We start from the raw sequence: 21,542 nt of genomic DNA, 5'->3' as shown, positions 1-21,542 counted from the left end.
GAGAACTACAGCATTAGTCTGCAAAGAGAAAAGCAAGATCAAGTAGTATAGACAACACAACATAAGGGAACTCACCTGAAAGTGCAACAGCCATGGCGTTAAATGTCACTAGAGCAGAACACACAGTCAGTACCTCCATGATAGTCCCAGTATGGGTCTCAACAGCTGCTAATCCACAAAGGGAAAAACTAGTCTATGCGCTACTAGACACACAGAGTGACACTGTTTTTATAGATCAGGATGTAACACGGAAACTGCAAGCAAATGTGTGCCCTGTAAAACTCAGACTAACCACAATGATGGGCAATAACGCAGTAGTAAGCAGCAGAAAGGTGTGTGATCTTCTAGTGAAAGGTTACAATTCAGCAACAGTGCTAAGGCTCCCAACTGCCTACACAAAAGACTACATACCTGCAAACAGAGAACACATACCAACATGTGACACAGCAAAACTGTGGAGTCATCTGTCGTCCATTGTAGATGAGGTCCCACCGCTCCTCAGTTGTGAAGTGAGTCTTCTGATTGGTTTTACTTGTCCCCAAGCTCTGGCACCCAGACAAGTACTCTTAGGCAAAGACAATGAGCCATATGCCATTCAAACTGATTTAGGATGGAGCATAGTTGGCAACTCAGTGCCATGCAATGCATTAGAGACAACAAGGAGTCACAGAATAACTGTTAAAGAAATGCCTCCATGTACTCCCGCAGATGCAATACGTGCACTAGAAAAGGACTTTAAAGAAAACAAAATAAACGAAACGGTGGTGTCTCAAGACGACCTTAGGTTTCTTGAGAAACTTGAACAAGGCATAACACAAACAGAAAAGGGACATTATGAAATGCCATTGCCATTTAAAGAAAGGCTACAAATGCCAGATAACAGACAACTCGCCGAGGGCAGACTCAATCAGCTCAAATGTAAACTAATGCGCGATGAAAAATACAAAAGGGACTATGTCACATATATGAATGACATTATACAAAGGAGTGATGCCAAAGAGACTGATGATAGTGGACCTGAAGGTGAGACATGGTACATACCGCACCACAATCTATCGCCCAAAGAAACCAGAACGGCTGCGTGTGGTGTTTGATTGTTCAGCCAAACACAAAGGTACCTGTCTTAATGACCATTTACTAAATGGCCCTGACATGATAAATAACTTGACTGGCGTGCTTGGCCGCTTCCGACAACATCAGGTAGCGCTAATGTGTGACATTGAAAAAATGTTCCACCAATTCAAAGTCAATACAAACGATCGCGACTACTTACGCTTTTTATGGTGGAAGGGAGGAGACATGAGCAAACCACCTCAAGCTTATCGAATGACTGTACATCTCTTTGGCGCTGTTTCGTCGCCTGGTTGTGCAAATTAGGGATTTAAACGTTTAGCCAAAGAGAACAGCTCCAAGTACCCCGTAGCGGCACAGTTTATAACCAGAGACTTCCACGTCGATGATGGGGTAACAAGCGTTGAGACAGTGAAAGACGCTGTACTACTCACAAGAGAAGCATGTGAGCTATGTGCGAAGGGTGGACTAAGGTTACATACGTTTGTGTCTAACAACAGTGTTGCACTCAAAAGCATTCCTGCTTCAGAACATGCAACAGACACAAAAACAAAGGACTTGACATTCAGTGAATCACAAACAGAAAGAGCACTCGGTATTTATTGGAACATAGAAAAGGATTGTTTTACATTCAACATAGCTGTAAAGGACCAACCCCCAACCAGACGCAGCATCTTGTCCACAGTCGCAGCAATATTTGACCCCTTGGGTTTCATTGCTCCGTATGTTCTCAACGGCAAAAGAATCCTACAGGAAATGTGCCGCCAAGGTACAGACTGGGATGATCCACTCCCTGAACATCTCAACCCGCAATGGCAGTGCTGGAAAGAAGATCTGCACAACCTGAAAAAGTTGCAAGACAATGTGCTCAAGGTGGGAGGAAGGCTACAACACTCATCACTTCCAAACACATTCAAACAAACTGTCATTCCAAAAGACCATCATATTACAAAACTCATAATCGCTCACTGTCATGAAAGAATAAATCATCAAGGAAAGAGCTTCACAATGGACGAAATACGGTCCAGCAGTTGTTGGATTCCCAAGCTAAGTCAAACAGTATCAGACTACATCCGTCAGTGTGTGACATGTCGGAGACAAAGGAGAGCTGTGGAAGGACAAAAAATGAAAGATCTCCCCACAGAAAGAGTCGAACACTCTCCGCCTTTCACATACTGTGGCATGGATGTTTTTGGCCCATTCCTAACCAAACAAGCAAGAAAAGAAAACAAAAGGTACGCTCTCCTTTTCACTAGTTTCTATTTACGAGCAGTACACGTAGAAATGTTAGAAGACCTGACTACGGACGCTTTCATTAATGGACTAAGGTGCTTTATAGCTCTGAGAGGCTCTGTCAGACGAATAAAATGTGATCAAGGTACTAGCTTTGTAGGTGCCAAAAATGAACTGTGTGCAGCACTGAATGAAATAGACACTGAAAAACTGACAACCTTTCTATCTGAAAAACAATGTGATTTTGTGTTTACACACCCCATGCTAGTCACGTGGGTGGAGTATGGGAACGACAAATTCGGACTGTGAGAAACGTCCTCAACGCCACACTTGCTCTCGCAAAGAGACAACTCACCGATTCATCGCTCAGAACCTTTCTCTATGAAGCAGCTGCAATAGTAAACAGCCGTCCATTGACAACAGACAATGATCCAAACAGTTTGAAACCAATAACTCCAAATCATCTCCTAACTATGAAAACCACAACAGCTTTGCCTTCTCCAGGACAGTTTGTTAAAGAGGATCTGTATGCTTGGAAGCAATGGCGTCAGGTACCTAACAGAGCAATTTTGGAGCAGATGGAAAGAATATCTTCACAACATCAGGGTTCGGCAGAGATGGCATGCTGCTAAAAGGAATATGCAAGTAGTTGACATAGTGATGGACAAGGAAGAAATACTGCCACGATCTCAATGGAGACTTGGTAGAGTTGTGGACATCATAACAGATGAAGATGGACTTGTGAGAAAGGTCAAAATAACCTTTGCAGACAGAAACCTTAGTAAAAAGGGTGAACGTTTACATAAGATGTCTACAGTAGAACGCCCAGTTCATAAGTTGGTTCTACTGTTAGAAAGTTGTGGAAAGCAAGATGCACTAAGAAGTTAAAATGCAATTAAATATTAGTTGTTGCATATACAAAGATATTATTATTGTTAAGTTACCTGTTTAGAAATTATTTGTGTTTTATTTTGTTTGTAACTGCAAATAATTTGGTGGGAGTGTAACGACGGATATGTAAGGCTAGCTCATATACACATAATATGACATTTGTGCTTTTATTTTGGTAACTTCCTTTGTGACTGGAAGTGAATGTTGTAACGGAAACTAGCTTGATGTAAAAAAAGGACACAAGAAAACGGTAAACTACTGCTAACGGAGAAAAGGGAGAGAAAAACATGGTTAAATTGTACAAAAACGAATGGTTCTAGCTACAGTCGACAGGGGAACAAGGTTTGTAATGTACATGATTTAATTTGAGCAATCTGAAATACATAATATGTATTGTATAGTTTAATAGAAAACAGTTAGACCAACGTAATGAGCGGTTAAAATATTGTTACATGAATAACATGGTAATTGTTTATTTGTTTGTCTAGCTCTTACGTTGGTTCGTTGTCTGATACACGGCAAGGAATAATAAAAGTCATTCAACAACCATCAGTTCTGACCTTCTCAGTTCGACTGGATGCTACACTTTTTATTAATTAATGGTGTATTTAATCAATTCATTTGGTCACTCCTGGCCTTCCGTAGTTGGTTCTTGTTTCATCAACTTTCTTGGGGTTTTAAATAAACAGCTAATCAGTGTAACAAAGTAAATCTTGCAGTTATAGTATACACCCTTTCATCCCAGTTAATGAGTTAAATGTATTTTAGTAGTTTTAAACTTCCTTTCATTTCAACTTTTGTCCAATTTGGTTGTTTCTTAAACAGGGCTCCCTGAGTTCAGAGGCAGAGTTGTCTCAGTACTTCCCGCAGGAACTTTCCAGCCACTCATTCACATCTGAATCCATGTTGATGGGCTCAGATAGTGACGATGTCCTCCACCAGCAGAGCTGCATTACCTCCAAGGATGACTGCTCATCAAAACCACATGGTAAAATGTTACTGTTTAAATCCCAGGAAGACGTTTTAGGAATATTTCAGAGATTTAACTTTAAAGTATGCTTCCACCAGTTGACATGTGAACTGGAGTTGATGAAATGAGAGCTTTACTGACCTCTAAACAACACGACTGAAGTATTAAAAGGTTAACATAACTATTAGGAGTTACCAGTGATCACATTACCTGTGGCTGTTGTCATTAATACAGTGGCTAGAAGCTAATGCTAATAATAAAATGATAATATCCACTAGGAACTAAACAGGAACAATGGGATCCTACCTTCTAACTCCATTTAATCTGCAACAAACATAAAAATGTGCTGGATTGTATCAGCGGCATCATTACACAGCCTTCACCTGGGGCCTTGCCTGGTGTGATAGACCCCTCTGTGGATCTTGTATGGATCTTGAGCTTGTTCCTGTGCTGCCACGATTAGTACCTCAGTGATGTCTTTAAGTCCAGCGTTGTTCAGCCACTGGTTGGATTTCTGGATGTCAGACACTTCTTCTATCTGTCGATGGTACCTACCATACGGGGCTTGTCTGCCATGATGGTTCCTACTCTTGCTCCTCTCCTTTCTGGAGTTTCTGCTGCCTGAGGTATTCACTGAGTGCATGGTCAGTAGTGGCCACCTTCCTGATGTACTCATGGATGTTTGTTGTCTCCTTCTGGATTGTGGTGCTGACACTCACTAGTCCTGAGTCTTCTTCCTTTCGTTTAGTGTACAGAGTGCTGAATTTGGAGTGAAACCCTCCATGCATGGTAAGGAGCTTCCTGGTCTTGATGTCAGTGGCTTCTATCTCCTCCTTTGGCCAACTTATTATCCCAGCGGGGTATCTGATGACCGGCAGGGCGTAGGTGTCAATTTCCCAGATCTTGTTTTTTCCATTTAGCTGTCTCATTAGAACTTACCGTACTCTCTGCCGGTATTTGGTGGTTGCAGCTTTCCTCGCGGCCTCTTCGTGGTTCCCATTTTCCTGTAGGATTTCCAGGTACAGTCAGGTCCATAGATATTGGGACATTGACAGACACAATTCTAACATTTTTGGCTCTATACACCACCACAATGGATTACAAATGAAACGAGCAAGATGTGCTTTAACTGCAGACTGTCAGCTTTTATTTGAGAGTATTTACATCCAAATCAGGTGAACAGTGTAGGAATTACAACAGTTTACATATGTGCCTCCCACTTGTTAAGGGACCAAAAGTAATGGGACAGAATAAGAACCATAAATCAAACTTTCACTTTTTAATACTTGGTTGCAAATCCTTTGCAGTCAATTACAGCCTGAAGTCTGGAACACATAGACATCACCAGACGCTGGGTTTCATCACTGGTGATGTTCTGCCAGGCCTCTACTGCAACCGTCTTCAGTTCCTGCTTGTTCTTGGGGTATTTCCCTTCCGTTTTGTCTTCAGCAAGTGAAATGCATGCTCAATCGGATTCAGGTCAGGTGATTGACTTGGTCATTGGAAAACGGTCCACTTCTTTCCCTTCAAAAACTCTTTGGTTGCTTTTGCAGTATGCTTTGGGTCATTGTCCATCTGCACTGTGAAGCGCCGTCCAATGAGTTCTGAAGCATTTGGCTGAATATGAGCAGATAATATTACCCGAAACACTTCAGAATTCATCGTGCTGCTTTTGTCAGCAGTCACATAATCAATAAATACAAGAGAACCAGATCCACTGACAGCCATACATGCCCACGCCATGACACTTCCACCACAATGCTTCACTGATGAGGTGGTATGCTTCATGAGCAGTTCCTTTCCTTCTCCATACTCTTCTCTTCCCATCACTCTCGTACAAGTTGATCTTGGTCTCATCTTTCCATAGGATGTTGTTCCAGAACTGTGAAGGCTTTTTCAGATGTCATTTGGCAAACTCTAATCTGGGTTTCCTGTTTTGGGGGCTCACCAACGGTTTACATCTTGTGGTGAACCCTCTGTATTCACACTGGTGGAGTCTTCTCTTGATTGTTGACTTTGACACACATGCACCTACCTCCTGGAGAGTGTTCTTGTTCTGGCCAACTGTTGTGAAGGGTGTTTTCTACACCAGGGGAAGGATTCTTCGGTCATCCACCACAGTTGTTTCCGGGTCTTTTGGTGTTGCTGAGCTCACTCGATCATTCCTTCCTTTTGAGAATGTTCCAAACAGTTGTTTTGGCCACACCTGATGTTTTTGCAATCTCTCTGATGGGTTTGTTTTGTTTTTTCAGCCTAATGATGCCTTGCTTCACTGATAGTGACAGCTCTTTGGATCTCATCTTGGCAGTTGACAGCAACAGGTTCCAAATGCAAATAGCACACTTGAAATGAATTCTGGACCTTTTATCTGCTCATTGTAATTGGGATAATGAGGGAATAACACACAGCTGGCTATGGAACAGCTGAGAAGCCAATTGTCCCATTACTTTTGGTCCCTTAACAAGTGGGAGGCACATTTGCAAACTGTTGTAATTCCTACACCGTTCACCTGATTTGGACGTAAATACCCTCAAATAAAAGCTGACAGTCTGCAGTTAAAGCACATCTTGCTCGTTTCACTTGGAATCCATTGTGGTGGTGTATAGAGCCAAAAATGTTGTGTCGATGTCCCAATATTTATGGACCTGACTGTATGTGAATATGTATATTAGTGAAATATAAGCCCTCCACAAAGTCAGGGAAAGCCCTGTAACTGACTGTAAAACTAAATATGTTCCCTGAGACACAGAGCTACAGATCCCTGAGAGCCTTAGCCAGTCAGCTAGCAGCTATGACCAGCACACCTGTGCAGGTAATAAAAGGACAGGTAATGTTTGTCGAGCTGTTGCACACACAGCACGCTCATTTCATCAGTTGCCAAAAGACAACTGACCAGCGTGTCCATAATAAGCTTACACTCCTCTGTGCTACAGACTACAGTGTACGCTGTACACCTGCTTACTGGTTTTTGTTGCATCACTCTGTGTCTCGTAGTTAATTTGTTTACAGCTCCGCACCGTCCAGGTGGCAGAAAATGTGCATGCTCTTTGCAAACTGGTTCCCAGCACGTAACCAGTGCACTCTGCTTTCAAGGGTGAGCATTGGTTAAAGGTCATCATGTGACTGATGCGAGCCAGATCCTTTTATTTAGCAAAATTGTGAATAATCGTTAAACTTTACTGTTGAGGGGTGCAGCCACGACTCCACACACACACACACACACAAAGCCAGAAGAAAAGGGCACTCGGGGCATCCAAGAGGAAAGGGCCTCAAGCCCCGCCCCCACACATGCCTGCCTCTGACCATTTATGAGATGTTTTTAGAGACCAGGCATTTATCATCTCTCTTTAAAAAATTACATAGCATCCAGTCTTGTAAAAATTAGCTGTAAGTTCATCTTTATTTTCAGGATTCAGCCCATCTCTGACAGAAGTGGAAGACGGCCGTGTGTACAACAACATCAAAGACCAAACCTCTGCACCTCTCAGTCACCATGTGGAGGCCGTGTGCCAGCCCATCACGTGGTCCAGCCCCCCCACAGCACGCAGCCCACTTCTCTGCCAGGTGAAGTGTTTCGAGGATGACCTCAGCGATGAAGAAAATTCAGCCAGTAGCAGAAAAATCGAGCCCTTCCACAGACCCACAAAATCTGAAGCCTTTACCTGCAGTGACGTGTCACAGAGTGATTCAGCAGGTGTATTTAGCAGCTCGGTGTTAGACGGTGAAGATGGTGGAGATTTGCAGAGTGGAGGCAGAGCTATACCCACAGCACTCTGTGACAGTTCCACTCAAAGTGAGGATGGTTTTCCCAATAAGTCAGAGTCACCTGGTTGTGAGTTAACCTTCATGTTCATCCACCAGCCTTTAGATCACACAGCAGGGGTGTCGAGCAGCGTGGGCTCTGTGCTCACTGATATGACCATCAGCAGTGAGGACTGTCCAAATCAAAGTCATGGACAGTTGGAGTCAAAGCAGTCCCCCAAGCTTGAAGCAGTGAACAGGGTCATGATGAGCACTGAAGCACCAAACCTGCCCCAGCAGCAAACATCCCAAACGGATGAACCCACCCTGGCCTTGGCCCCATTCCAGCTCCCATCCCACAGCACAGGAACAAACCCCACGGTGGCTGCCGACATGATCCCCAGTCAGCTATATAAGAAGGAAGATGCCAGTGAGGGTGTGGGGATTTGTCCCATTAACACTGTGATCCTAAGAAGAAACGACGGGAAATCATTTGGACTTGAACTGGAGATTATGTCATCACCACTGAAGCTGGTGGTCGCTGGAGTGGAGCCTGGAGGTGCAGCAGAAAGGGTACGTGGGATTGCTTTCAACCCTACACCAGTGGGATGGGGGTGGGGGGTTCCCCCCAAAAAACAAAATAAATTCAACAACATAATTTTTGGCAATAAACTGCAAAGCAAAAAAATGATGGCTGTAGCAAAGATATATGCAATTTTTTCAATGCACACTGAATATGAACAAGAATATTTGAATTTTCTGGCGATTCTTTAAAGGATCAAATGATTTAAGATATTAAAAATATTCCATTTAAAGGCTGAGCTTGTTTCTCTAACTGTGGTCCCAGGAGTCTGCGGGCAGGCTGCGTCCCGGAGATGAGATCGTCAAGATTGGAGATAAACTAGTTTGCTCCTCCAGCTACCAGGACATTTGTGAACTCATGCACAGCCTTCCTCTGACACTGGCTTTGGACATCAGGAGACCGATCTCAGGTAAGACGCTCAGAGTGTGACTTTATTCTAAAACTGAATAGATGAAAATGAGCAGCTCACCTGCTTCAAGAAATTACAAGCTGACGCTGTGGAGTCAGGGAGAGGATGCTGAAAGCACTGTGAAATAGGCACAGGGGACTCAGATGTGAAAGTTACTTCAGTCTGGATTTTCCCTCATTGTGGGGTCGCAGCAGGCCTTTTATTGATTGGAGGGTTGGTGGTTCAATCCCTGCTGAATATATTGGACGGGATACTAAACCCAACTTGCTCTCTGATGCATCCATCGGAGTGTGAATGTCTCTGAATGTTAGATAGAAAGCAGTTAAATAGAAAACGTTTTCGTGTGAATGGGTGAAAGAGGCTAGTTGTGTAAAGCTTTGAGTGCTCAGAATAGAAAAGCTCTATTTAAAAACCGTATGCATGGACTGTCCAGCTGATTGGCCAATGTCAGACGAGAATCAAAACAAACATCGGCTACTCAGAGCTTCAAACTCTTCCTTCCACCCAACCCTTTCTACATTTCCTCAGTGCAGTAATAATATGTTTATAGCTGCTGTGGTCTGCGTCTCATCACACAGTTGTTGTCTTTGCATTGGGGATGAACCACTAACATTATACAGGCTGTATTCCTGATTAGATGCTCAGCTACACTAAGCAGCTTGTAAATAGAGCTTAACATGTCACTTCTGTCACGCTGCACTGCTCGTTCACTTTCTGCAGCCTGCCCATCAGCTTACACTCAAACCTCCAGCTGCTGGGAGGAAAACTGTCTCCACTTAATGGTTACGACATGATTAAATCATATATTTGTGTGTCTTTGAATCTGCGCTTACACTGCTGTGTAGTTCTGTTTCTAAGCCACCATGTAGTGTTACTCTTTAAGCTTTCACATAGACTGCCGTGTGTTTTCCTTTAATGCTGACCTCAGATGTAGGATCAGCATCCCCGCTCTCTCCTCCCCAAAGCAACCTGCACGCCTCTGACTCTCTGTTCACGGTGACTAACCTTTATGTTTTACTTTTAATGACCAATATTAGATTTGCCCTCTAGCTTAACACTAGGTTTAGTGTAACATTAATCTTTATGTAGCACAGAGATTGCTGTGGGTCACTAAAACGGGGAGTCTTTCCACATGTCTGTTTTTAAAGCCATCATGTCTCTCTGAGTAAACATGCCATCATCATAGATCACACATTACTGATAAGCAGGTGAAGGATAAAGGAGGAAAAGTCACTTCCTCTGATGATAACCTGTCCATATACGCTGCTCCTGACAGTTTCAGTTCTGTAACTGGTAAACAGAGACTTCTTCACATCTTTGCATGTTAGACACTAAAGTGCAAACATGTGTAATATAAGAGAGAGCAGTCGATCATGTGACTTCCTGGATCAGCCACAGCAATGTCTCCAGCTAAGTCCTGCAGTTTACCAGCTGAGTATACATCTGTGTAGCTTTAGTCTTTCCTCATGAGATTGTAGATTATAATATAATGCAACACTTTTGATGCATATCACTGTATAGTATGTCATAGTATTGTACAGTGTGGCTGTATGCATTCCCTCTGTATGTTAGGAGTCTGCAGTTCACAGCAATGACTGTATCAAATATAACACATTTGATACAGTAATTGGTTTGATTTGATATACCTTTATTAGTCCCACAAGGGGAAATTTCATAAGGCTGCCGACCTATTGCACGCAATGGCGGTGCCATCTTACCCTCCGACCATACATACATTACACAAAAACATCACATGGGGAAGACAGGTCAGAGAGGTATAACAATGGAAAATGCACCACATGAGGAAAGATAAGGAGAAAAAATAACTCCCCCCAGACTGAGCTCCAACAGGGAGATCAGTTTGAGAACAGAAAAAAACACCTCTGCACATAGCACATGAAAAAACTCTTAATACACCAAAGAAACACATGACAAGCAACAGGGGTGGGTAAAGGGTGAGAGACAGCCGATTTAGACAGTACATCCGGGCCTGCAGCCTGTGCGCTGGTCTCCTTGATCCACCGTCAGCATCGGAAGGGAATACGCGTCGAAGGCGTTTGGAAAGGGAGGGGGGATGAGTGTGTGCATATCAGTGTATATGTATGTGTGTGCATGTCCAGAGTTCAGCTGAGACAGTGTCCTTCCCCCTGCCAGGCTAAGTAAACAGTCCTCCAGCCAACCCAAATCAATTGGTTCAAATCAGAGAGAAATCCATTCGGGTTCATTTCATGCCACTAACATGAGAAAAGGTCTTTCATGATGGCGCCTCACCTCTCATGCAACAGGCTGAATTACATAGATATATGTATACATATAATTAAACTTACACATCAAATTATATCATATAAATTACAATTCATTGGTTTCATATTTAAAAAAATATGTAATGTAAATTATTCATTATTACCAACCTCCTCTCATTCGATCCTGATTGAACGTCTTTTCATGTCTTGTGCCAGCTGTAGATCGACTGCTCAGCCTGGGAGGGACTGTGTGGTCACAGAGCAGTGACGGATCCACAGTGGATCCAGCCAAATCTGTTCAGGGGGTGTCTGATCAAGTAATAAGAACACATTTAGGAAGAGCCACAATCCAACCAGACTGTAACTTGGCCATCTTCAATGTAGACGACGTGTTATCAGATGTGAGCCACGACACCAGTGAGGAAATATCATGTAATGAGCCTGAAACCTGCTGTCCAGGCCAACATGGTGCAGCCCTGTGTGAGAAGCCTCCTTTGGAAGCCAGAGATGAAAAGGGTGCCGCCTTTCTGATGAATAAATGTGTGAACCAACAGAAAGAAGGCAGCTCTGCAGTTCTCAGCGGATCAGGTCCAGAAAAATCAAATCCTAGTTGTAAACACATGGATCCCACTGCAGATGTCAGTGGTTCAAACAGTGACTGCAGTGCAGTGGTAAAGACCATGGCAGATGGTATTGGTGGTGTCTCTTCTACACGGTCACCATGCCAGTTTCTCAACAGTACAGTACCTGTTTCTGCTACAGAGCCACACTTTGACAGAGTTAAAGCGTGTGCAGCATCCAGACACACAAGCGTTTACAGAAACCATGCTCCAGCAGCAGCCCACTCTGTCACTGAAAATCTGCATGCAGACGTCTCCCAAAGATCAGATTTACTGAGGTGTGACGACACACAAACATATTCAGTGGAATCCAACCCCTCAGGCTCCAGGCTGTCCAAAATGTCAGCGTCAGTGAGCAACAATCAGAAAGTCGTGCAGTGTAAAGATACGTTAAAGCCTGATGCTCGCTCGTTACCTAAGACAAGCTCAAAGCTGAAACACCTCGGTTACTCAGACAGTCCTGTGTGGAGGAGTAACTTCAGACTTCAGGTTGAAAGTGGTCCTTCCACACTTAAAGGTTTGAGTATTAAAAAGAAGAACAACCCAGAGGAGCCTCTTCAAAAACTGTTGGGGGGTGCAAGTCCAGTCCCTGCAGATACAAAGGCTTCCTTCAGACAGTCAACAAATCCACCAGCTGTGGTAACCATTGGGATTTTGAAGCCCACTAACCAGCCTGATGTCAGGAGTTGCCTAGCTGTGGCCGGAGCAGGTGACACAAAGCAAATAATGACTGAGCATGGAAATTCAGATGGAGCTTTGCAAACTGTGCAGCTGCCCAAAAAAGATATGCACGAAGGATATGAAGCAAAAGCTGAATCACATTCACCTGCCACTCAGAGGACATTCATGGAAGTGCGACTGTCTTCATCATCATCAGCAGCAGCAGCAGCAGCAGCAGCAGCTGTGTCACATAGAGACAAAAATGTTTCAAAAGAAAATAAACACAGAAATGATACAGATGCACGATTAGCAGCAATGCATTCATCCACTGTCACCGCAGAAGAAAGAACAGCTGCCTCGGTCACCAACACAGCATTTCATTCACTGTCTTCTACGGCAGCTCATTCAACAAGTAAAGGTTTAAAACCTGTGACAGTTATGGAGACAGAAGAGACAGTGAAGTCCGGTACATCCAGACTGTCCACACAGACCCTGTCCACACACACTGCCTCGTCTGCAGATTACAGTCCTTTCTCTGTCCGACATAAAATCAAATCCTTTGAGAATCTGGCTAATGTTGACAAGCCCCTGGTGAAAAGCAGTGATCCTCAGCCGTATGCGCTGGCATATAGAGCCCCGCTGAACCAAAGGATTGCAGGTTATATGGAACTGGTTAATGCTGTTGACTTCCGGACACGACAAAGGAGTTTTAGCTCTTATGTGGAAAATCTGCTTCCAGCCACATCCTGCTCTCTTCGCCTTCGTAAGTCTTCTGAGAATGAAGTTCACAAAGCTCCAGATGGGGCTGCACCACAGACTCCTCCAGTGCTGCGCAAGAAGCATGGCAGACTTCTCTACAGTAGGTTACGGCAGCTCAGGGCTCTCAGCATGCCTGAGCTGGAAAAACTGTGCAAAGAGGACGCTGCAGGAGGGCACAGCACTGCAGATAAAACAGACTCTGACACCCAGTCCACTATAGCCCCGGTGACTGACAGCTTTCCAACCTGTGCAACTCCAATGAAAGCAGATGTGAACAGGGTTAACCACAGTGAGGCTGAAGTCACTGAAGAGACTGCTCAGAGGACCCCAGAGACCCATGGCCGGCAGCTCGGCTGGTCCATCAGGTGAGACTTTAAACCAATCATTGTAAATCACAGCAGCTGCTTTGCTCCAAACATAACTGTGAAACGTGGGTGAAATACACGTCTTTACTTGTAATCAGGCAGATAATGATGCAAACTAACCGTTCTTCAAGCTGGACAGATAGCATCAGACTTCACAGCATGTGCAGTCACGTACAACAGCACACATGTATTAAATAAGTCCACCCTCACACCGGCTCACAACACTTCCTTCACACATCACTGCTCAGAATTATTGAATATTATCCTGATAAAATGATGCACATTCTGACTTTGATGCTGAGCAGGATCTTTGTGAGATGAAGACTCGACTGTAACAGATTCTAACAGCTGTGAGCGAGACCATCTAAAGATGATGCCCTACCATCTCTCTGCTACATTCATTTCATGCCATGTATGACAATGATTATGTAATAAGCAGCTTATAATAAGCACTGGTGAAGAACACACTACTGTTGAAATATTTCAAAGATCTCAGATTAAACTTAGGAAACAGCTGCATTCTGAAATGTGCCATTTTATTATAAACAGGAGTTTTCTTTAAAATGAGAAGAAACACATTAAATGTCCTGATTCGATAACTTTTTCTCTGCAGCTTAGAGGAGCTGTCTGCTTCACCTGTGAGTCGGTGTAAACTGCAAACACTGCTGTCCTCACTAACAGCTAAAGCTTACATATCAACCCTGCTTCAGCAAACCAAGGTAATGCCTCACTGCAGATACAGCAGAGTCCAGCTGAGTTTGGATTTTCTTTATTTGTCACTCTCTGTGTGTTTTGCAGACTAAAAGAAATACTCGTCTTGTTGTCCTGAGTAAAGGAGAAGGTTCAGGACTTGGTTTCAGTATTGCTGGAGGAGTTGACCTCGAGCAAAAGGACATAACTGTAAGTACAAGATGTTGAAGGTTCACATTGTACATCCTTCAGATTTACACAGTAATGTACGGTGACTGTTGCAACAATTTAAAGTACAGTTTCTTGCACATTCATTTACTTACCTTGGATGCCTCACTAAGGTATGAAGATTCAGTTAGTCCAGAAAATCTCAAGAGAAGTTTCTTCAAGAGCAAAATGCACCAGTGTGACAAAGTCCACTCTGCTGAGGGAAAGTTCATTAGAGTCACCAGCTACAGAGGTCAAAGGTTAATAGCAGCTCAGATTACAAAACACAACAAGCCTTTCAAAAGTTCAAGCAGCAGACACATCCCATTTTACACTGGGAAGACTGGGAGTCAAGGCTTCATGGTGGAACTGCTGCAAAGGAGTTACTGACTATCTGACAAAGAGGAAAAGGTCAGGTGATCTAGTCTCAACACCCAACATAAACCCGGCTGGGATGGATTAGGATGAGCTGGGCAGCACCGTGCTGTTGGGATTGCTCCATGTGCTTCATACCCAGCGTTAGTGCTGGGCGATATGGAAAAAATGTTTATCACGATATGAATTATTTTATATCACGATAACGATATATATCACGATATACCACCTGACCTGTGGTCATCTGGAAAGTATGCAGTCTGTAAACAGCGAGTGGAGAGGGTGCAGTCTTTGATTTGAGTTACCGTAAAGCATGTCGCAAATCCGGGTGCACGTAAAGCAGCACCATGTCGCAAAACCACGAGACGGAGTTTCTTTGCGAAAAATATCATTTTTTTTATACTTTATTTTCTCTTGCATAAAGTTAAGGGTATGTATAGTGAGAAGACAACACTAATATATTTGCCACAGGCTATTTAACCCTTTAAGACCTACCATAGAACCAAGTCCGCCAGAGCTTATCTTTACATTTTACATGCTGTAGTGCCATTTGTGGGAGCATTTCAAGTTGCTATACATCAATACAACCGTTATAGCCCAAATTTTAATAATATGTATGTATGCATATGTATGCATTGAGTCCATAGTAACTACATAAATTGCAAAAAAGTGCAATAAACTACAAAAAAAATTTAAAATTGTTTTTTGTTTTTGTTTTTTTTTACATATATTTCTAGTTAGAGAAATTTAAGAGGCTTATCCCTCAAAACTGTAAATACAAAAAAGTTGCACAAAATAGTTTCCAACCACGAGAAATTTATTTTGAGTGTGTTCATAGTTTTATGTTTGAGATACACTAATTTTTATATACTACAGGAAAAATGAAAATAAATATTATAATGCAAATTTGCAAAAAAACAGCATGTGCATCAAAATAAACTATTTCCAACAGTGTAATTTGACTTCTAAGCATCCCAGAAATGATACAGAAAAGCATAAAGTCAAACATGACTTTTAAAAACACCAACATAGGCTTTGAAAGTAAAAAAACTACATTATCCGCGAAAATGACGTCACTTCCGGTTTCGGACAGGTAATGGCGGACATGCGATAGTTCGCGCTGACTTATATTCCAATGTAGGAAGTATTATGAACAGCTGATCGGATCGGCAAAGCGTGTTTCTGGAATATTATGTTTTTGTTGCTTCAAGTCTGGAATATTATGTTTTTGTTGCTGGAAGTGCTTTTTATGTAATTTTTGCAAAGCTATATGTGGAAGGAAACCGTGACCTAGGGCAAGCTAATGGAATAAGATGTAAGTACAAAAAATTATTGCGCTACCTTACGTGTTTCCAGTTCTACAGGGATTTAAAAATAGTTAGGCAAAACGGAGTGTGCCTGCTCCGACCGGTTGTAAAGGGTTAATGATATATTTTATGTAATAATTTATAAAATTAGGGTTAGAAACGATAGAAACGATAGAAGACAAATGGCACGATAGACACTTTTCTATCGTCCATCACGATATATACCGTCATATCGCCCAGCACTACCCAGCGTGCTCTGGGTCCCTGTGTGGGCTTCCTCCCACACCACAGAGACATCCATCTTAGGCTAACTGGTGATTCTAAACAGGCCATGATTGTGGGATCCTTGAACTACACAGAATAAAATGTGTTACAGGTAAACTTGTTTACCTGTAGTGCTCTGAGTAAGCTTCCACGTGCTCCGTATAGATGGAAAGACTATGATAGAAAAGCTCCAGGTGAGAGCTCAGGGAGCGGACTGAGAGAGTGATGAGACTGCAAAGAGTGGAGGGTGGTTATCAAAGCAAAATATGCAAATGTTTGTAATATGGACCAAATGACTTACTTAGACTTAGATCCTCCCATGCCTTATGAGGCATATCGGGCAGCAAACAAACACCGCCAGGCTCGATCTTGTGCCCGAGCTTCAGCTTCTTGCAACGATATATTCAATGTCTTTAGGTCTTGATGGAATGACCTTCGCCAGGTGTTGCGGGGACGTCCTCGTGGTCTTTTAACACCCAGGGGCTGCCAGCGCATCTCTGTTTTTGGAATCTATGCGTCATCCATGCTGAGGATATGGCTGGCCAGTCAGTCTTTGGCGTGCGACAATGTTGTGAAGTTTGACCGTGTAGGACCTCCTCGTTGGTGATGTGGTCAGTGTAGCGGGTCTTCAGAATCCGGCAAAGACATCGCTGCTGAAAGACGCCAAGCTTGGTGTTGATGCAGGCCGACATCTTCCAAGTCTTGCTGGCATAAATGGCGGTTGGGATCACGATCGAATTAAGCAAGCGGAGTTTGATCTTGAGGGAGATGGTCGGGGAGGACCAGATCTTGTTCATCCTCCGAAATACCGCAGTTGCCTTTCCAGTGCGGCATTTGACATCCACCTCCGCATCACCGTCATGGGAAATCACGCAACCGAGGTAGGTGAATTTCTCCACTTCTTCTAGCTGCTGTGTCCCGATGTAGATCCCCCGTCGTGGGTCCTTGGAGCTGACGTGCATGATCTTCGACTTTTCAGAGATGATCCTTAGGCCAATCTTGCCGGCTTCTCTTCTTAGATCAGTCGTTCCTTGCTGTAGCTTCAGCTCGTCTTCCTCGAGTAGGGCGATATCGTCAGCGAAATCTAGGTTGCCAAGACGGTCTGGATCAGACCAATGGATGCCAGCTCCTATACGGGCACCGGCTCACCGCATGACGTAGTCGAGGGCAACGAGAAAAGGCAGAGGTGACAGGATGCAGCCCTGCCTGACGCCGGTGGTGATCTCGAAGAAGTCGGTGTGGCCATTTCCGGTCTTAACGCAACAGGATGATCGCAAGTACAGGTCCTTGAAGATGTTGATGAAGATGGTAGGGACACCGTACAAGTGCAGAATCTGCCAAAGAGAATCGCGGTGGATGCTATCGAAGGCCTTCTTGAAATTGACGACCAAATGACTGGTATGATGAATATTTCAATAAACTGCACTTCATTTTTATGTGCGCCAGTTGATAAATGCACAACCTCTGAACTGTTAGAAATCTATATTCTGTCTATTCATGCAGGAGTTGTCCTGTTAATGATGACTAATGATGACAGGACCTTTGAGGACTTACAGGACATTTGAGGACTTACAGGACCTTTGAGGACTTACAGGACATTTGAGGACTTACAGGATCTTTGAGGACTTACAGGATCTTTGAGGACTTACAGGACCTTTGAGGACTTACAAGATGTTTGAGGACTTACAGGATGTTTGAGGACTTACAGGACCTTTGAGGACTTACAGGACGTTTGAGGACTTACAGGACGTTTGAGGACTTACAAGATGTTTGAGGACTTACAGGATCTTTGAGGACTTACAGGACCTTTGAGGACTTACAGGACCTTTGAGGACTTACAGGATCTTTGAGGACTTACAAGATGTTTGAGTACTTACAGGATCTTTGAGGACTTACAGGATCTTTGAGGACTTACAGGATCTTTGAGGTCTTACAGGATCTTTGAGGACTTACAGGATCTTTGAGGACTTACAGGATGTTTGAGGCCTTAAAAGATGTTTGAGAACTTACAGGACCTTTGAGGACTTGCAGGATGTTTTGCTAACATTTTGGTGCCACAGCACAGCTTCAGGTCCAGTGGAGTCTCGATGGCTCAGCCCTGTTTTTGCAGCAAAGGGGGACTGACACAATATTAGGCAGGTGGTCATAATGTTGTGTTTGATCAGTGCACTTAATGAGTTCATGGCAGATGCAGAAAGGACTGATTAACCTGAGAGCAACAGTGATTGACTGCAGTCAGTCACATATTGCTCAGTGAGTAACTGTCACTGTTGCACCAACTCATCGTGACCTCTCACAGTTTTATAAAGGCCATGATCCTCCAATAATTCAGGAGACCCATCTGCTTAATGAAAACATAATAAATGTATTTAATACATGACTGAATGATATGTATTATTAATATGTTTTTGTCCTCAGGTTCATCGGGTCTTCACGAAAGGTGCAGCTGGTCTTGAAGGTACAATCCAAAGAGGTGACAGCATTTTATCCATAAATGGCACCAGTCTGGAGGGTAAAACACACGGAGAGGCTATATCCTGTCTTCGTCAAGCCAAGCAGTCCAACCAGGTCTTAGTAGTCATTCACAGAGACAAAGGCAGTGTGCAGTGTATCTTTAACAGACAAACCCCGGCTACTCAGAAGTCTTTGGAGTGTAGCGGAGGTAGGTTTCCATCTCCAGTGGGTACACAGAGCTTCCTGTAATGTTCTCATTGGCTGTAACGTCTGTTTTAAATCACTCTGACGCTGACTGACTTAGAGTACTTCTTTCGTCAGAGCATTTGACCCTTTTAAATACGAACATTAACCTTGCAAACAGCTCTGCCCGTGGTGTGGTTACTGCAATCAGCTGAAGTCCAGCGGTCAGCAGCAGCATCCTCTCTTAGGTTTATATCTAACTTCTGTCCTTCTGGGTGTGGGATGTCTTTCAGCTGTAGATGTCAGTCCAGATGGGGCTGTAACAGTGGAGCTTCATAATACTTCCGTTGGACTGGGCTTCAGTCTGGAGGGGGGCAGGTCTTTGAGCCATGGAGACAGGCCTCTCACTGTCAAACGCATCTTTAAAGGTGACTTTTTCTTCTCAGACAAAATGCACATAAAACTGTGACGTCACAGTGTGTGTGCATCTGTTAACAATGAACACGACGTTTCCATGTAATGTAAACTGTGTCTCTGTAACTGCTGGTGTCACAGACAATAATGTTAACATGAATACTGATTATTGTTTGTTAAAGATTTTATCACATAAACCTTCGGGCTCAAACATAAACATAATGCTACATAGATAACCAGCTTAGCAAACAAATTCAGCCTGGTGTGAATCACAGGGAACATGACTAAAGTCGTTCCACCTCCTGTGTTTCAGTGTACACTCCTTCCTGGTTTCATTCATGCTTTCTTAAAAAATCCCAAAACGGTCATTCTCTTATTTTGTAGGTGCATTTGTAATGAACAGCAGGGGTCAGGGGATAGGACACACTCACTGCAGTTCTTGGGACTATTAATAAAATTCAGCGGATGTTTGTCAGTAAACTTTAATCATGAAGCTACAGCAGCAGTTCTGTTTGCATTTGCACAAACTTAACGTATATTTTTCCGGGTCTTTAGCCACAGACACAGATACTTTGATCAGTGGGACACAGAGTGGACGCTACCTTTGTGTTCGTTCATTCAGTAAAAGTTAGTGATTGAAGCCGACTTCAGTGCAGTGTTTGAGCATCAGAGGAGAAAGTATACACAGCCATCACAGTGAGATCACTTGATTTTCTTTACCCCTTTGTCATAATTTCTTTAAGAGCTTTAATAGCTGTAGTGCTACTGGGAGAAACACAAAATCTAAGCTGTTTAAACTGTGTCTGCCTTAAATCAAACAACGTGACTGTTGAAAAAGCAGAGTTGACATTTCTGTTTGGATGGAAACTTGTTTCCCCCACAGCATTTTCCTCTTGTGGTCAAAATTTGTTGCATAACTTAAAATTTGTGGCACTTGGATTAGCACGGTTACCTCACAGCAGGAAGGTCCTGAATTCAGTTGTCTGAGTGTGCACGTTCTCCCCGTGTTTGCCCGGGTTCTCTCCAGCTTCATCCCACAGTCCACAGACATGCAGTCAGTCGGGTTGGGTTAACTGGTGATTCTAGATTGTCCACAGGTGTAAATGTTAGTGTGAATGGTTGTCTGTCTCTCTGTGACAGACTGCTTCACCTGTCCAGGGTGTACTCTGCCTCTCGCCCTATGATAGCTGGGATAGGCTCCACCCCCCTGCGACCCTGATAAGGATAAACAGAAGAGGATGAATAGATGGAACGCTGGAAAGTTCAACAAAATCAAACTTTACATTTGTTGAACTTTGACCTTAGTGACCATGAGAGCTGCATGTGTGTTTTCTTGGCACGGCCACACTGAAAGTAATGATTGCAATGTATCCTGTGTGAAAGTACCTTTATTATTTATTTAAATACAAATCTTTGACTTAATTCAAATAATGAGAGTCTGTGAGATATGCATATATCAGATGAGCTGTTAGCCTTTATAGTGAATGTGTTGGATCCTGGAGAAATCAGAGGCTTAAATCTGACAGACACTGACAGGGATGGTTGGTTATAGCCAGGTGAATGGCCATCTCTCAAATCATAGCTATAATTTGAATATATCTTCAGCGTGTAGATCATAAGTAGACCAAAGTAAAATAAGGAGCTTTATCTGAGTCTGAATTGCTGTTCATGTCTAAAACAGGAGGAGCTGCAGAGCTTTCCGGGCTTATCGAGGTTGGCGATGAGGTCCTGTCTATCAATGGCTGTTCTCTGGAGGGACTCATGCACCATGATGCCTGGAAAATGATCAAAGCCACTAATGAAGGGCCTAACCAGCTCCTCATACGCAAGCAGAGCAATGTGACGGTAAAAAACAAGGAAACGGAGTCCTGACAGGCTCTACTGTTCAAGCGGATATGTTTAAAAAAAGCAATTATACATTTTGATTGTTGGACTTTTTGGTTAGCCTTTTTAAAATATCTTTGTACTTAATAATTGGCTGGACACTATTGTGGTGCATAATATGTAATTGTGATTTTTCAAATGAAGAGTTCAGTTTATTTATAATAAATTAACTTTTGAACACTCAGAAATAATACATTTGTAAGGCATTCCTTTTTTAAA

At 43.2% G+C, this 21,542-nt stretch overlaps 1 protein-coding gene across 2 annotated transcripts in view; it reads left to right on the top strand.

Annotated features, from left to right (window-relative positions):
• Positions 1-21,542, top strand: part of pdzd2 (PDZ domain containing 2) — an 80,131-nt gene extending 58,589 nt beyond the window's left edge. For both annotated transcript variants that reach the window (XM_063489221.1, XM_063489220.1), the window contains 9 exons: positions 4,021-4,183; positions 7,575-8,479; positions 8,754-8,898; positions 11,358-13,545; positions 14,159-14,264; positions 14,344-14,445; positions 18,807-19,050; positions 19,319-19,453; positions 21,121-21,542. In XM_063489221.1, the coding sequence (XP_063345291.1) occupies positions 4,021-4,183; positions 7,575-8,479; positions 8,754-8,898; positions 11,358-13,545; positions 14,159-14,264; positions 14,344-14,445; positions 18,807-19,050; positions 19,319-19,453; positions 21,121-21,311 (4,179 nt within the window). In that variant the 3' untranslated portion in view covers positions 21,312-21,542. The remainder of the gene's footprint in view (positions 1-4,020; positions 4,184-7,574; positions 8,480-8,753; positions 8,899-11,357; positions 13,546-14,158; positions 14,265-14,343; positions 14,446-18,806; positions 19,051-19,318; positions 19,454-21,120) is intronic.

Source organism: Pelmatolapia mariae, linkage group LG12, assembly GCF_036321145.2.
Source record: "Pelmatolapia mariae isolate MD_Pm_ZW linkage group LG12, Pm_UMD_F_2, whole genome shotgun sequence".
NCBI classification, from domain to species: Eukaryota; Metazoa; Chordata; class Actinopteri; order Cichliformes; family Cichlidae; genus Pelmatolapia; species Pelmatolapia mariae.
Note: the sequence above shows the minus strand (reverse complement) of the source record. Positions and strands in the feature narration are given on the sequence as shown.